Source organism: Nerophis ophidion, linkage group LG14 (genome assembly GCF_033978795.1).
Source record: "Nerophis ophidion isolate RoL-2023_Sa linkage group LG14, RoL_Noph_v1.0, whole genome shotgun sequence".
Classification (NCBI taxonomy): domain Eukaryota; kingdom Metazoa; phylum Chordata; class Actinopteri; order Syngnathiformes; family Syngnathidae; genus Nerophis; species Nerophis ophidion.
This window is the reverse complement of record NC_084624.1, coordinates 13,670,839-13,686,729: the sequence shown is the minus strand read 5'-3', so window position 1 is coordinate 13,686,729 and position 15,891 is coordinate 13,670,839. Positions and strand designations below refer to the sequence as shown.

Sequence of the window (15,891 nt, the reverse complement as noted above, 5' to 3'; positions counted from 1 at the left end):
CGTCAACATACATTCTTGTTCCTTAAAATATGTCAACAGTTGTAAGCGTACCTTCTTGTTCCTTAAAATATGTCAACTGTTGTCTCCCTTCTTGTTCCTTAAAATATGTCAAATGTTGTCAGCGTACCTTCTTGTTCCTTAAAAAATGTCAACTGTTGTCTACCTTCTTGTTCCTTAAAATATGCCAACTGTTGTCTACTTTTATGTTCCTTAAAATATGTCAACAGTTGTCGACCTCCTTTATCCTTAAAATATGTCAACAGTCTTAAGCGTACCTTCTTGTACCTTAAAATATGTGAACTCCTGTCTACCTTGTTGTTCCTTAAAATATGTCAACTGTTGTAAACGTACCTTTTTGCTCCTTAAAATAGGTCAACAGTTGTAGGTGCACCTTCTTGTTCCTTAAAATATGTCAACTGTTGTCAGCGTACCTTCTTGTTCCTTCAAATATGTCAACTGTTGTCTACTTTTATGTTCCTTAAAATATGTCAACTGTTGTCAACGTACATTTTTGCTCCTTAAAATAGGTCAACAGTTGTAAGTGCACCTTCTTGTTCCTTAAAATATGTCAACTGTTGTCAGCGTACCTTCTTATTCCTTAAAAAATGTCAACTGTTGTCTACCTTCTTGTTCCTTAAAATATGTCAACTGTTGTCTACCTTCTTGTTCCTTAAAATATGTCAACTGTTGTCTACTTTTATGTTCCTTAAAATATGTCAACTGTTGTCAACGTACCTTTTTGCTCCTTAAAATATGTCAACTGTTGTCAGCGTACCTTCTTGTACCTTAAAATATGTCAACTGTTGTCTACCTTCTTGTTTCTTAAAATATGTCAACTGTTGTCAACGTACATTTTTGCTCCTTAAAATATGTCAACTGTTGTCTACCTTCTTGTTCCTTAAAATATGTCAACTGTTGTCTACCTTCTTGTTCCTTCAAATATGTCAACTGTTGTCTACTTTTATGTTCCTTAAAATATGTCAACTGTTGTCAACGTACCTTTTTGCTCCTTGAAATAGGTCAACAGTTGTAAGTGCACCATCTTTTTCCTTAAAATATGTCAACTGTTGTCAGCGTACATTCTTATTCCTTAAAAAATGTCAACTGTTGTCTACCTTCTTGTTCCTTAAAATATGTCAACTGTTGTCTACCTTCTTGTTCCTTAAAATATGTCAACTGTTGTCTACTTTTATGTTCCTTAAAATATGTCAACTGTTGTCAACGTACCTTTTTGCTCCTTAAAATATGTCAACTGTTGTCAGCGTACCTTCTTGTACCTTAAAATATGTCAACTGTTGTCTACCTTCTTGTTCCTTAAAATATGTCAACTGTTGTCAACGTACATTTTTGCTCCTTAAAATATGTCAACTGTTGTCTACCTTCTTGTTCCTTAAAATATGTCAACTGTTGTCTACCTTCTTGTTCCTTAAAATATGTCAACTGTTGTCTACCTTCTTGTTCCTTCAAATATGTCAACTGTTGTCTACCTTTATGTTCCTTAAAATATGTCAACTGTTGTCAACGTACATTTTTGCTCCTTAAAATAGGTCAACAGTTGTAAGTGCACCTTCTTGTTCCTTAAAATATGTCAACTGTTGTCAGCGTACCTTCTTATTCCTTAAAAAATGTCAACTGTTGTCTACCTTCTTGTTCCTTAAAATATGTCAACTGTTGTCTACCTTCTTGTTCCTTAAAATATGTCAACTGTTGTCTACTTTTATGTTCCTTAAAATATGTCAACTGTTGTCAACGTACCTTTTTGCTCCTTAAAATATGTCAACTGTTGTCAGCGTACCTTCTTGTACCTTAAAATATGTCAACTGTTGTCTACCTTCTTGTTCCTTAAAATATGTCAACTGTTGTCAACGTACATTTTTGCTCCTTAAAATATGTCAACTGTTGTCTACCTTCTTGTTCCTTAAAATATGTCAACTGTTGTCTACCTTCTTGTTCCTTAAAATATGTCAACAGTTGTAAGTGCACCTTCTTGTTCCTTAAAATATGTCAACTGTTGTCTACCTCCTTGTTCCTTAAAATATGTCAACAGTTGTAAGCATACCTTCTTGTTCCTTAAAATATGTCAACTGTTGTCAACATACATTCTTGTTCCTTAAAATATGTCAACAGTTGTAAGCGTACCTTCTTGTTCCTTAAAATATGTCAACTGTTGTCTCCCTTCTTGTTCCTTAAAATATGTCAACTGTTGTCTACTTTTATGTTCCTTAAAATATGTCAACAGTTGTAAGCGTACCTTCTTGTTCCTTAAAATATGTCAACTGTTGTCTCCCTTCTTGTTCCTTAAAATATGTCAAATGTTGTCAGCGTACCTTCTTGTTCCTTAAAATATGTCAACTGTTGTCTACCTTCTTGTTCCTTAAAATATGCCAACTGTTGTCTACTTTTATGTTCCTTAAAATATGTCAACAGTTGTCGACCTCCTTGATCCTTAAAATATGTCAACAGTCTTAAGCGTACCTTCTTGTACCTTAAAATATGTCAACTCTTGTCTACCTTCTTGTTCCTTAAAATATGTCAACTGTTGTCAACGTACCTTTTTGCTCCTTAAAATAGGTCAACAGTTGTAAGTGCACCTTCTTGTTCCTTAAAATATGTCAACTGTTGTCTGCGTACCTTCTTGTTCCTTAAAATATGTCAACTGTTGTCTACTTTTATGTTCCTTAAAATATGTCAACTGTTGTCAACGTACCTTTTTGCTCCTTAAAATAGGTCAACAGTTGTAAGTGCACCTTCTTGTTCCTTAAAATATGTCAACAGTTGTCAGCATACCTTCTTATTCCTTAAAATATGTCAACAGTTGTCAGCGTACCTTCTTATTCCTTAAAATATGTCAACTGTTGTCAGCGTACCTTCTTGTTCCTTAAAATATGTCAACTGTTGTCAGCGTACTTTCTTATTCCTTAAAATATGTCAACTGTTGTCAGCGTACCTCTTATTCCTTAAAATATGTCAACTGTTGTCTACCTTAATGTTCCTTAAAATATGTCAACTGTTGTCTACCTTAATGTTCCTTAAAATATGTCAACTGTTGTCAACGTACCTTCTTATTCCTTAAAATATGTCAACAGTTGTCTACCTCCTCGATCCTTAAAATATGTCAACAGTCTTAAGCGTACCTTCTTGTTCCTTAAAATATGTCAACTGTTGTCAGCGTACCTTCTTGTTCCTTAAAATATGTCAACTGTTGTCAGCGTACCTTCTTATTCCTTAAAATATGTCAACTGTTGTCTACCTTAATGTTCCTTAAAATATGTCAACTGTTGTCTACCTTCTTGATCCTTAAAATATGTCAACAATCTTAAGCGTACCTTCTTGTTCCTCAAAATATGTCAACTGTTGACTACCTTTATGTTCCTTAAAATATGTCAACAGTTGTCTACCTTAATGTTCTTTAAAATATGTCAACTGTTGTCAACCTTCTTGTTCCTTAAAAATAAGTCAACTATTGTCAGCGTACCTTCTTGTTTCTCACAACACGGTTGTCAGAGTAGCGCCATGTGATCCTCGCAGGGTTCTCATCGTTTGGAGGCACAGCATCAGCAATGATAATGTTCTCGTGGTCTGGAACCATCCCACAGTCTCGGGCCACCGATAACGCTGTAGACATGTTGTCACCTAACGACGCACAAAAGTCAATGAAACTTAAGACTTGACAACGTCCGAACTGAGCTGGCAATATTTTTTGTTGACTCTGGTTACCTGTGACCATCAAAGTCCGAATGTTGGCTCGTCGCAAGTCAAGCAACACCCCAGCAGTCTGTTCTTTGATTTTGTTCTGCATGATGATCAAGCCTAGGAAGTCCATGTTGGTCTCTAACTGCTCTCTGTTAGGGCCAACACACACACACACAGCAACACACACACACACACACACACACACCAAAATATGATATTCTTTTGTATATCATTTGTTGAGTGAATGAACCAATAGTTTACAATAAATAACTTTGTGTCATTTTTTTTCAAATTTTAAGAGCTTCTAGGTATATTTTTAACCAACTGCGAACGTTACTAAAAAATTTTAAAAATTATATTTCGCCCAGTTTTGGGGGAGTTGGTTCGTCTCGCAGATTTATTTTGCAGTACTTTCCTCGTTTTTGTTTTGCTTTTTTGTGCCTTGTGCTTCTTAATTCCGCTCGCTTTTTGTGCACTCCCCTGCTGCACATATTTTTTTTTTTGCGATAACTGCACTGTCCCTCATAAAGAGGCCGTCTCTGCGTGCTGGGGTTCAGCCAAACACTATACCGTGATGTTTAGTTGCACTATTGAACTAAAGGTTGAAGTGAATGTTTACTGATCTAAAATATAAAAATCCAATATTATACAATTTTTTTTATCCATATAGGAGGGAGTAAAAGAGTTGTAGATTTTGCGTTTGTCAGGCTTGCCCCTGACAGTTTGTTTGTGTTTTAGTTTTTCCTGCATGTGTGTGTAGTATTTCCTGTCTGTTTTCTGTCAGCGCTCTTATTTTGTCTGTTTCCTGTTTTTTTCCCCCTGAGCGCTGTTTTCCCTCAGCTGCGGCTGATTGGCACCTGGCCACACCTGGTGTCAATCAGCCCGCTCCTATTTCAACCGGTTTTGTTCTCCAGTCAAGTGCTGGATTATTGTCATGCCATGTCGTGTCGCATCGTGTCGTGTCGATGTCACTTCCGTATTGTCGCTCCTGTCTTGTCGTGTCATTGCAGCGTAGCGGTAAGCTATATTTTGGTTTCTGTTTGTAGCTTACTGTCCTTTGTTCCCTGCTTCCGTTTTGTTTTCATTCTACAAGTAACAACTTCTGTTTTCCTGTTTGCTACCCGCTAGGTTCCACGCTAGGTCCTTTTGTTTTCTAGCTCCCATGCTAGCTCTTTTAGTTTTATTTGCCGCCTCGTGCGCGCTTTTTGTTGTCAGCCCGCTCCTATTTGAACCTGTTTTGTTCTCCAGTCGAGTGCTGGATTATTGTCATGTCATGTCGTGTCGCATCGTGTCGTGTCGATGTCACTTCCGTATTGTCGCTCCTGTCGTGTGGTTTTGTGTCGTGTCATTCCAGCGTAGAGGTAAGCTATATTTCGGTTTCTGTTTGTAGCTTACTGTCCTTTGTTCCCTGCTTCCGTTTTGTTTTCATTCTACAAGTAATGACTTCTATTTTCCTGTTCGCTACCCGCTAGCCCCCACGCTAGGTCCTTTTGTTTTCTAGCTCCCATGCTAGCTCTTTTAGTTTTGTTTACCGCCTTGTGTGCGATTTTTGTTGTACCCCTTTAGTTTGTTCTTGTTTTAGTATCTTTATTAAATCATGCTTTCTCACTCCATGCCTGCCTCCATCTCTGCATCTTGGGGTTCGTTACCAACTAAATCTGACAGCGTTACTGCAGTTTCAAAACCCTCTCAATAACACCATAACGAGTGACGATGTCAAACAAAAAATTGAGGTTGAAGTGAATGTTTAAAAGATACTAACATTTATTAGGAGGCACCTGTCAACAGTACTGATCTAAAATACAAAAATCATATATTGTACAATTTTTTATCCATATGGGAGGGATGTAAAAGAGTTGTAGATTTTGCGTTTGTCAGGCTTTCCCCTGACAGTTTGTTTGTGTTTTAGTATTTCCTGTGTGTGCGTGTAGTATTTCCTGTCTGTTTTCTGTCAGCGCTCTTATTTAGTCTGTTTCCTGTTTTTTTCCCCCTGAGGACGGTTTCCCCTCAGCTGCAGCTGATTGGCACCAGGCCACACCTGGTGTCAATCAGCCCGCTCCTATTTGAACCTGTTTTGTTCTCAAGTCGAGTGCTGGATTATTGTCATGTCATGTCGTGTCGCATCGTGTCGTGTCGATGTCACTTCCGTATTGCCGCTCCTGTCTTGTCGTGTCATTGCAGCGTAGCGGTAAGCTATATTTCGGTTTCTCTTTGTAGCTTACTGTCTTTTGTTCCCTGCTTCCGTTTTGTTTTCGTTCTACAAGTAATGACTTCTGTTTTCCCGTTCGCTACCCGCTAGGTTCCACGCTAGGTCCTTTTGTTTTCTAGCTCCCATGCTAGCTCTTTTAGTTTTGTTATCCGCCTCGTGTGCACTTTTTCCTGTCAGCCCGCTCCTATTTGAACCTGTTTGGTTCTCCAGTCGAGTGCTGGATTATTGTCATGTCATGTCGTGTCGCATCGTGTCGTGTCGATGTCACTTCCGTATTGTCGCTCCTGTCGTGTCGTGTCATTGCAGCGTAGCGGTAAGCTATATTTCGGTTTCTCTTTGTAGCTTACTGTCTTTTGTTCCCTGCTTCCGTTTTGTTTTCATTCTACAAGTAACGACTTCTGTTTTCCTGTTCGCTACCCGCTAGCTTCCACGCTAGGTCCTTTTGTTTTCTAGCTCCCATGCTAGCTCTTTTAGTTTTGTTATCCGCCTCGTGCGCGCTTTTTGTTGTCAGCCCGCTCCTATTTGAACCTGTTTTGTTCTCCAGTCGAGGGCTGGATTATTGTCATGTCGTGTCGCATCGTGTCGTGTCGATGTCACTTCCGTATTGTCGCTCCTGTCGTGTGGTTTTGTGTCGTGTCATTGCAGCGTAGCGGTAAGCTATATTTCGGTTTCTGTTTGTAGCTTACTGTCCTTTGTTCCCTGCTTCCGTTTTGTTTTCATTCTAAAAGTAATGACTTCTGTTTTCCTGTCCGCTACCCGCTAGCTTCCACGCTAGGTCCTTTTGTTTTCTAGCTCCCATGCTAGCTCTTTTAGTTTTGTTATCCGCCTCGTGTGCGCTTTTTCTTGTCAGCCCGCTCCTATTTGAACCTGTTTTGTTCTCCAGTCGAGTGCTGGATTATTGTCATGTCATGCCGTGTCGCATCGTGTCATGTCGATGTCACTTCCGTATTGTCGCTTCTGTCGTGTCATTTCATTGTAGCGTAGCGGTAAGCTATATTTCGGTTTCTGTTTGTAGCTTACTGTCCTTTGTTCCCTGCTTCCGTTTTGTTTTCATTCTAAAAGTAATGACTTCTGTTTTCCTGTTCGCTACCCGCTAGCTTCCACGCTAGGTCCTTTTGTTTTCTAGCTCCCATGCTATCTCTTTTAGTTTTGTTATCCGCCTCGTGCGCGCTTTTTGTTGTCAGCCCGCTCCTATTTGAACCTGTTTTGTTCTCCAGTCGAGTGCTGGATTATTGTCATGTCGTGTCGCATCGTGTCGTGTCGATGTCACTTCCGTATTGTCGCTCCTGTCGTGTGGTTTTGTGTCGTGTCATTGCAGCGTAGCGGTAAGCTATATTTCGGTTTCTGTTTGTAGCTTACTGTCCTTTGTTCCCTGCTTCCGTTTTGTTTTCATTCTAAAAGTAATGACTTCTGTTTTCCTGTCCGCTACCCGCTAGCTTCCACGCTAGGTCCTTTTGTTTTCTAGCTCCCATGCTAGCTCTTTTAGTTTTGTTTGCCGCCTCGTGCATGCTTTTTGTTGTACCCCTTTAGTTTGTTCTTGTTTTAGTATCTTTATTAAATCATGCCTTCTCACTCCATTCCTGCCTCCATCTCTGCATCTTGGGGTTCGTCACCAACTAACTCTGACAGCGTTACTGCAGTTTCAAAATCCTCTCATTAACACAACAACGAGTGACGATGTCAAACGAAAAATTGGGGAGTTTAGTCTTTTGCTTCGGCAGGTTTCAAAATAAACGGAAGTGTGTTCCACTTGGTAGCATCCATCCACCCATTTTCTACTGCTTCTCCTTTTTCAGGGTTGCAAGGGGGCTGGAATCTATCCCAGCTGCACGCAGGCGAAAGGCAAGGTAGACTCTGGACAAGTGGCACTTTGTAGCAGATAAGACGAACAAGGTTTTTTTCAAAATCCTTCCATAACTTTAGGAGTTATGTTGCTAACAAACCCTGGCAAAAAAAAACATAACCTCTGTGGTGAAGGTAACCTGAGCCACGTTCCTCCCAAGTGTCCATGTTATGCCGGGGTTGCATGCTTATGCGCTGGTCGTTTCCCCAAGATGCAGTGCCTCCATGGAAATGCCCCCCTCTACCTCATAGAACGACTCACCCCCAAATCCTCCACACAATAAATATTCGCTTCGGACAGGCTAGCCTCCTCCAACCTCAGAGGACAAAGCTACAAACAATGGGAGACCGGGCTTTCTGCTCCACCGCTCCCAGTCTGTGGAACGCTCTCCCTGACCACCTGAGGGCACCACAGACTGTGAACGCTTTTAAAAAAGGTTTAAACCCCCTTTTTTAAAAAAACAACAACATTTTTTTAGATGTATGCATACTATTTCTTGCTATTATGCTGTTCTAGTTTTTATTTCATTTATTTTTACTATATTTTTTGTTTTTTTCAACATACTAGCACTTTGAGGTTGTTCACTCAATGTAAAGTGCTTTTTACAAATAAAATCTCTTAATATTATTATTATGTCAGGAAACCGAGTACAGGCAAGAATTGTTTATTCTAATAATCAAGCCAAAAAATACAGAATGGTGCCAATTTCACGGGAGGCTATGGTAAAGGCTTAACCAAAGATTGTCCAGAAACAGGAGCAAGAAGTCAGGATAATCATGGTAATTGTTCCGCGTAGCAAACAAAACGGCCAGGCAGAATGTGGCGAGAGGCAGGAATAAACAGTTCTCTGATTAGTGACCGGGAGCAGGTGAGCTTCCCGACCACTAATCAGAGTCGAGACAATAATCAGCACCCATGGCAACAACAAAAACAAACTAAACTAAGCAAGACATGATCCGGGCAACAGATCATCACAGTCCAAGCCAAAACAGACTTGGAAAAGCAACTTCCACAATAAAATCACACCGTGGCCTTAATACGGTGACATTTTGATATCATTACATCTTTACTATCGTGCGGTCAATCCTGGGTCCTTGGTAGTGGACATTTGTTTCTGGTCTTTTGTCAGAGTCACACGATGGCTGACATCAATTCACCTGAAAATACTCAGCATGTGGCGTTCACGATGATAATTTCTCCCTCAGCAAACAGTTTGATCTGACAGAAGACAATATTTGCTTAACATTTAAAAATAGCAAATTCCCCTTTGAAGTGAAGTTGTTGGAGCGCCACTGTGTCAATATGTGCATTTTTATTTCCACAAATGAAAATATTGCCCGAGGAAAACTTGGTTCAACACTCTGAAAAAGTCTGGGATGGCTAATGATGTCCAAAGAACTCCGTTGAATGCTCACCGACTGAGGTTCTGGACTTCAGGCCAGGAGAGTATGGACTCCAGTTGGTGATGTGCCAGCGCAATGACGCGGAAACCCTGTCGGGTGTAAGTCTCCAACGTCTCTGTGAAACTCTGCGGGACTGTGGACACAAACAGGGCAGCTCAGTCTGACATTTGTGAGTTGCTGGTTGAGGTACGACTACCTGTGTGTGGCTTGCAGAGGTTAACCACGGTCTCTGGGGCTCCTTTCAGGTAGACGTCAAAGTGTTTTTGTCCCAGTTGTCTGACCACCACACTCATCCTCTGCAGCGTCGAGGAGAAGGGGAAGTGGAGCACTATGCCGAGCTCTACCCCCTTCAAGGTTGGGTGTCCAAAGTATATTATAGGGGTAAATATGCGTTTCCACAAGAGGCCCAAATAGTCAAGTCAAAAACATGCTGGTCACTCAATAAAATTAGTCACAGTCACCTGCTGTGGATGTTTCACAACAGTGGAAATGTCATCATCGTGAAGGGCAGGTTGTTCTTCTGCTGGTTCCGCAAGGATCTCAACACAAATACCAGAACAAACATATTGGATGAATAGGAAGCCCAGACTTTCCTCTCCCCAGCCACTTCGTCCAGCTCTTCCCGGGGGATCCCGAGCCAGCCGGGAGACAAAGTCTTCCCAACGTGTCCTGGGTCTACCCCGTGGCCTCCTATTGGTTGGACGTGCCCTAAACACCTCCCTAGGGAGTCGTTCGGGTGGCATCCTGACCAGATTCCCGACCCACCTCATCTGGCTCCCCTCGATGTGGAGGAGCAGCGGCTTTACTTTGAGTTCCTCCCGGATGGCAGAGCTTCTCACCCTATCTCTAAGGGAGAGCCCCGCCACTCGTCATAGGAAACTCATTTCGGCCGCTTGTACCCGTGATCTTGTTCTTTTGGTCATGACCCAAAGCTCATGACCATAGGTGAGGATGGGAACGTAGATTGACCGGTAAATTGAGAGCTTTGCCTTCCGGCTCAGCTCCTTCTTCACCACAACAGATCGGTACAACGTCCGCATTACTGAAGACGCCGCACCGATCCGCCTGTCCATCTCACGATCCACTCTTCCCTCACTCGTGAACAAGACTCCGAGGTACCATCTCCCCAACCCGGAGATGGTACTCCACCCTTTTCCATGGACTCAGACTTGGAGGTGCTGATTCTCATCCCGGTCGTTTCACACTCGGCTGCGAACCGATCCAGTGAGAGCTGAAGAGATGATGCCATCAGGACCACATCATCTGCAAAAAGCAGAGACCTAATCCCGCCGCCACCAAACCGGAACCCTGCGTTACTTGGATTCTTGATTTTATTCGCATTCTGAATACGTTTTTTTCCATGGGAAATTGTGGGAATATGTTGGAATAATTCTATCAAAATTATCACAAAACCTTTGTGTTACATTGAGTTCCCAGCGAAAAGACCAAAAGCTGTCTCTGGAACGTCTCTTTGAACTCTTTTACGAACCTCTTCTTTGAACTCTTTTACGACCTTTTCTGTGAACTGTATACGACCCTCGTCCCTTAGAAACAGCTGTTGACATGTGGTCAGAGAAAGTCCAAATATCCATCCTTCCATTTTCTACCGCTTATTCCCTTCGGGGTAGCGGGGGGCGCTGGAGCTTATCTCAGCTACAATCGGACGGAAGGCGGGGTACACCCTGGACAAGTCGCCACCTCATTGCAGGGCCAACACAAATAGACAGACAACATTCACATTCACATTCACACACTAGGGCCAATTTAGTGTTGCCAATCAACCTATCCCCAGGTGCATGTTTTTGGAAGTGGGAGGAAGCCAGAGTACCCGAGGGGAACCCACGCAGTCACGGGGAGAACATCCAAACTCCACACAGAAAGATTCCGAGCCCGGGATTGAACCCAGTACTCAGGTAAAGGGGGAGAAATATAATCTTTCGGCAGAGCATGGTTGACACTGTAAGAGGTTACAGGTCGACACGTTTTCTCCTCAATTGAGCCAAATTGAATTCTGTCTCTGTTAAATTCTTTGCCTCTTGTTTTGTTTAATAGATGTCATCAGTGTTTGAATCTGACAGGATATATAAACATTAATTGTTGTAAAAAATGTTGTTTGCTTAACAAGTGATAGTTGTTCTGCTGCGACCTTGCAGGCAAAGCTTGAGGTGTGACCCCAAAATGTATGGACAGATAAGGCGACATGCAGGTGAAGGTCATTCATTGGAAGGAGTGTCTGCAACTGTCGACCACGGGCACTCTATAATAATGAACTAGCGCCATCCACGGGCCGAGGTTGGCAAATACACCCCTCCTGATTAGTGATCAGAGGCAGGTGAGCCATCTGATAACTAATCAAGAGCAGTTGTGAAGAATCAGTACTCAAGCCAAAGGTAAAGTGGCTGACAACAAGGAAAACAGGACATGGAACAAAAACTGACAGCGCAATAACTAATGGTGCTTTCCATTTGTTCTGCGAAGTTGGAAGTTCCGAGTTCCTAATCGGAATTTTAACTAGAACGCCCCTCAAAGTCGGCTTTACGACTTGGAAAGTCGGAGCTTTCTCACCAACCCCAAGTTGGGTCCAAAGATTGTAAACAACGATGTTTCCTTCTATAGTTTCTGTTTTGTCGCAGGTAAAATGAAGTTAGATGAAGTGGACGAGTCCTAGGATGTTTGTTAGATGAAGAGTATGTGTCCTAGGATGTTTGTTTGATGAAGTGTACAAGTCCGAGGATGTTTGTTGGATGAAGTGTACAAGTCCTAGGATGTTTGTTAGATGAAGTGTATGTGTCCTAGGATGTTTGTTTGATGAAGTGTACAAGTCCGAGAATGTTTGTTGGATGAAGTGTTCAAGTCCTAGGACGTTTGTTGGGTGAAGTGTTTAAGTCCTAGGTTGTTTGTTAGATGAAGTGTACAAGTCTTATGATGTTTGTTAGATGAAGTGTACCAGTCTTAGGATGTTTGTTAGATGAAGTGAACGAGTCCTAGGATGTTTGTTAGATGAAGTGTATGTGTCCTAGGATGTTTGTTGGGTGAAGTATACAAGTCCGAGGATGTTTGTTAGATGAAGTATACAAGTCCTAGGATGTTTGTTACAGAAAGTGTATGTGTCCTTGGATGTTTGTTAGATGAGGTGTACAAGTCCGAGGATGTTTGTTAGATTAAGTGTACAAATCCTAGGATGTTTGTTGGGTGAAGTGTACAAGTCCTTCGATGTTTGTTAGATGAAGTGTATGTGTCCTAGGATGTTTGTTAGATTAAGTGTACAAGTCCTAGGATGTTTGTTGGGTGAATTGTACAAGTCCTTGGATGTTTGTTAGATGAAGTGTACAAGTCTTAGGATTTTTGTTAGATGAAGTGAACGAGTCCTAGGATGTTTGTTAGATGAAGTGTATGTGTCCTAGGATGTTTGTTGGGTGAAGTGTACAAGTCCGAGGATGTTTGTTAGATGAAGTATACAAGTCCTAGGATGTTTGTTACAGAAAGTGTATGTGTCCTTGGATGTTTGTTAGATGAGGTGTACAAGTCCGAGGATGTTTGTTGGATTAAGTGTACAAGTCCTAGGATGTTTGTTGGGTGAATTGTACAAGTCTTTCGATGTTTGTGAGATGAAGTGTACAAGTCTTAGGATTTTTGTTAGATGAAGTGAACGAGTCCTAGGATGTTTGTTAGATTAAGTGTATGCGTCCTTGGATGTTTGTTACATGAATTGTTTAAGTCCTAGGATGTTTGTTAGATGAAGTGTATGTGTCCTTGGATGTTTGTTTGATGAAGTGTACGAGTCCTAGGATGTTTGTTAGATGAAGTGTACAAGTCCGAGGATGTTTGTTAGATGAGGTGTATGTGTCCTTGGATGTTTGTTAGATGAAGTGTATGTGTCTTTGGATGTTTGTTAGATTAAGTGTACGAGTCCTTGGATGTTTGTTGGATGAAGTGTACAAGTCCTAGGATGTTTGTTAGATGAAGTGTATGTGTCCTTGGATGTTTGTTAGATTAAGTGTACAAGTCCTAGGATGTTTGTTAGATGAAGTGTACAAGTCCTAGGATGTTTGTTAGATGGTCCTTGGATGTTTGTTAGATGAAGTTTACAAGTCCTACGATGTTTGTTAGATGAAGTGTACAAGTCCTAGGATGTTTGTTAAATGAAGTGTACAAGTCCTAGGATGTTTGTTAGATGGTCCTTGGATGTTTGTTAGATGAAGTGTACAAGTCCTAGGATGTTTGTTAGATGAAGTGTACAAGTCCGAGGATGTTTGTTAGATGAAGTGTACAAGTCTGAGGATGTTTGTTAGATGAAGTGTATGTGTCCTTGGATGTTTCTTAGATGAAGTGTACAAGTCCTTCGATGTTTGTTAGATGAAGTGTATGTGTCCTAGGATGTTTGTTAGATTAAGTGTACAAGTCCTAGGATGTTTGTTGGGTGAATTGTACAAGTCCTTGGATGTTTGTTAGATGAAGTGTACAAGTCTTAGGATTTTTGTTAGATGAAGTGAACGAGTCCTAGGATGTTTGTTAGATGAAGTGTATGTGTCCTAGGATGTTTGTTGGGTGAAGTGTACAAGTCCGAGGATGTTTGTTAGATGAAGTATACAAGTCCTAGGATGTTTGTTACAGAAAGTGTATGTGTCCTTGGATGTTTGTTAGATGAGGTGTACAAGTCCGAGGATGTTTGTTAGATTAAGTGTACAAGTCCTAGGATGTTTGTTGGGTGAAGTGTACAAGTCCTTGGATGTTTGTTGGATGAAGTGTTCAAGTCCTAGGATGTTTGTTAGATTAAGTGTATGTGTCCTAGGATGTTTGTTCGATGAAGTGTACGAGTCTTAGGATGTTTGTTAGATGAAGTGTAAAAGTCTTATGATGTTTGTTAGATGAAGTGTACAAGTCTTAAGATGTTTTTTAGATGAAGTGTACAAGTCCTAGGGTGTTTGTTAGATGAAGTGTACAGGTCCTAGGATGTTTGTGAGATGAAGTGTACAGGTCCTAGGATGTTTGTGAGATGGTCTACGTGTCCGAGGATCTTTGTTAGATGAAGTGTACAAGTTCTAGGATTTTTTGTTAGATGAAGTGTACAAGTCCTACGATGTTTGTTAGATGAAGTCTACGTGTCCAAGGATGTACCGTGTCAATATGTCAAGCTCCTCACCCAACCGGTGGCGTTGAACACCTTGAGGTCTAGAGGGTCTCCACAGAGTTTGTCCTCTATGCGGACTAGGGAGTGGCAGGTTGCCATGCAGGCGACAAACGACGTCTTTGCCAGAGTCTCTGTAGTCACCTCAGTCTCTGGAGATGAAAACCTGAGTGGGACAAGGAGGAAGTCACTTACAGGTCATGTGATGCATTTCTATTTCATCTGAGCACCATTAAAGAAGTCTTATTAGGATTTTTATTTCTACTTTTCAAAGGCTTCCAACGTGTATTGGTGGCTTTTCGGTTCGAATGTTGCATGGACGATGTTTTACAGACCATCTTCAAGACGCTTTATGACCGTCTCTTCAGGATGCACCTTTTTGTGGGCGGTCTTACCTGCCTCTACTTCGACAACGTCTTCTCCCCGCCAGCCAATTTGGAGTTTTTAGCACTTCCATAGCTAGTTTATTGAGAATTATACTTAGAACTATTTGCTAATTTGTATTAGAAATTGGAAGAGCGGAGAATGCAAGCTTATTGACCACAGCATCAGAATACAATGACAGATCTTTGAGGAAAACTTTACCATTTATGGAAATATCCTGTGAGATCACAAGTCAGATCTAGTTTTAGACGTAGTTTGATCAGATCTGTTGCCAAAAACAAAAGAATAGGTAATTGCACAGGTGAGCTGGAGCCAATCCCAGCTGACTTCAGGCGAAAGGTGAAGTACGCAGGTCTGGTCATCAGCCAATGGCGGGACATGTATAGACAAATCACGCCAACATTCATACCTGTGGACAATTAGAGCCTAATCCACAAAGCTTTGCGCATATTCTATCAATCCTGAAACTGTTTTGCGTACATAGTTAGCATATTAGGAATACATGTCCTAACTGGCACCGTTTGCACAAACGACTGCATAGCGGTTATTGTGAGCTGATGATTACTGCAGTTACAAATGATGGACGGGTAAAATTTTCCGTGTCAACTAAGTAGTTGCCATGGTTCTAGACCTCCACTGACATTACTTGTTCAGCCTATGAGGAAACCGATCAGTGACAAACCCAAATGTAAAAAGACACTTACATGCCATCCTTAGCTCTCTGAATACCCCACAGGTTCAAACTGTCCTCAGTCAGAGTCCCAGTCTAAAGTCAAGCAAGTGACAACACAAATGGAGTCAAAGGCTGCTAAATAGCTAACACTTCAGTTTGCAATCAAACCCCAGAACTGGATGCGACTGCAGTCTTTTATTGTGAGATGTGTTAAGGAAAGGTTGATCCGACTCACCTTGTCAAAACAGATCAGGTTCAACTGACCAGAGATGTTGATTCTCTGCGGACTGGTACAAAAGATACCGACTCGCTTCATGCGGCGCTGTGCATTCAAAAGACCGGCAGTCAGGGCCACTGGTAGTATGGGGGTCACTGCGACAGTGACGAGGCCAAGAGAAGCATGGACGACAATCTCAGGAGCAACCTGGATGGGATGCAGACGGGACAATCGATGCTACACATAGCTGTCGTTCGGGATTCTTACACATTTCAGCCAACCCTCTTCTTGAAGGGAACTGCACTTTTTTTTTTTAATGTTGCTTATCGTTCACAATCATT

General features: G+C 41.5%; 1 protein-coding gene across 1 annotated transcript in view; it reads right to left on the bottom strand.

The window, feature by feature from the left end:
- LOC133568901 (polyamine-transporting ATPase 13A3-like) overlaps positions 1 to 15,891 on the bottom strand; it is a 68,639-nt gene that overhangs the window by 30,159 nt on the left and 22,589 nt on the right. The window contains exons 12-19 of the mRNA XM_061921094.1: positions 15,569 to 15,757; positions 15,365 to 15,426; positions 14,292 to 14,442; positions 9,610 to 9,687; positions 9,345 to 9,495; positions 9,161 to 9,281; positions 3,718 to 3,842; positions 3,476 to 3,633 (exon numbers count right to left, since the gene is read on the bottom strand). Of these exons, the coding sequence (XP_061777078.1) occupies positions 3,476 to 3,633; positions 3,718 to 3,842; positions 9,161 to 9,281; positions 9,345 to 9,495; positions 9,610 to 9,687; positions 14,292 to 14,442; positions 15,365 to 15,426; positions 15,569 to 15,757 (1,035 nt within the window). The remainder of the gene's footprint in view (positions 1 to 3,475; positions 3,634 to 3,717; positions 3,843 to 9,160; positions 9,282 to 9,344; positions 9,496 to 9,609; positions 9,688 to 14,291; positions 14,443 to 15,364; positions 15,427 to 15,568; positions 15,758 to 15,891) is intronic.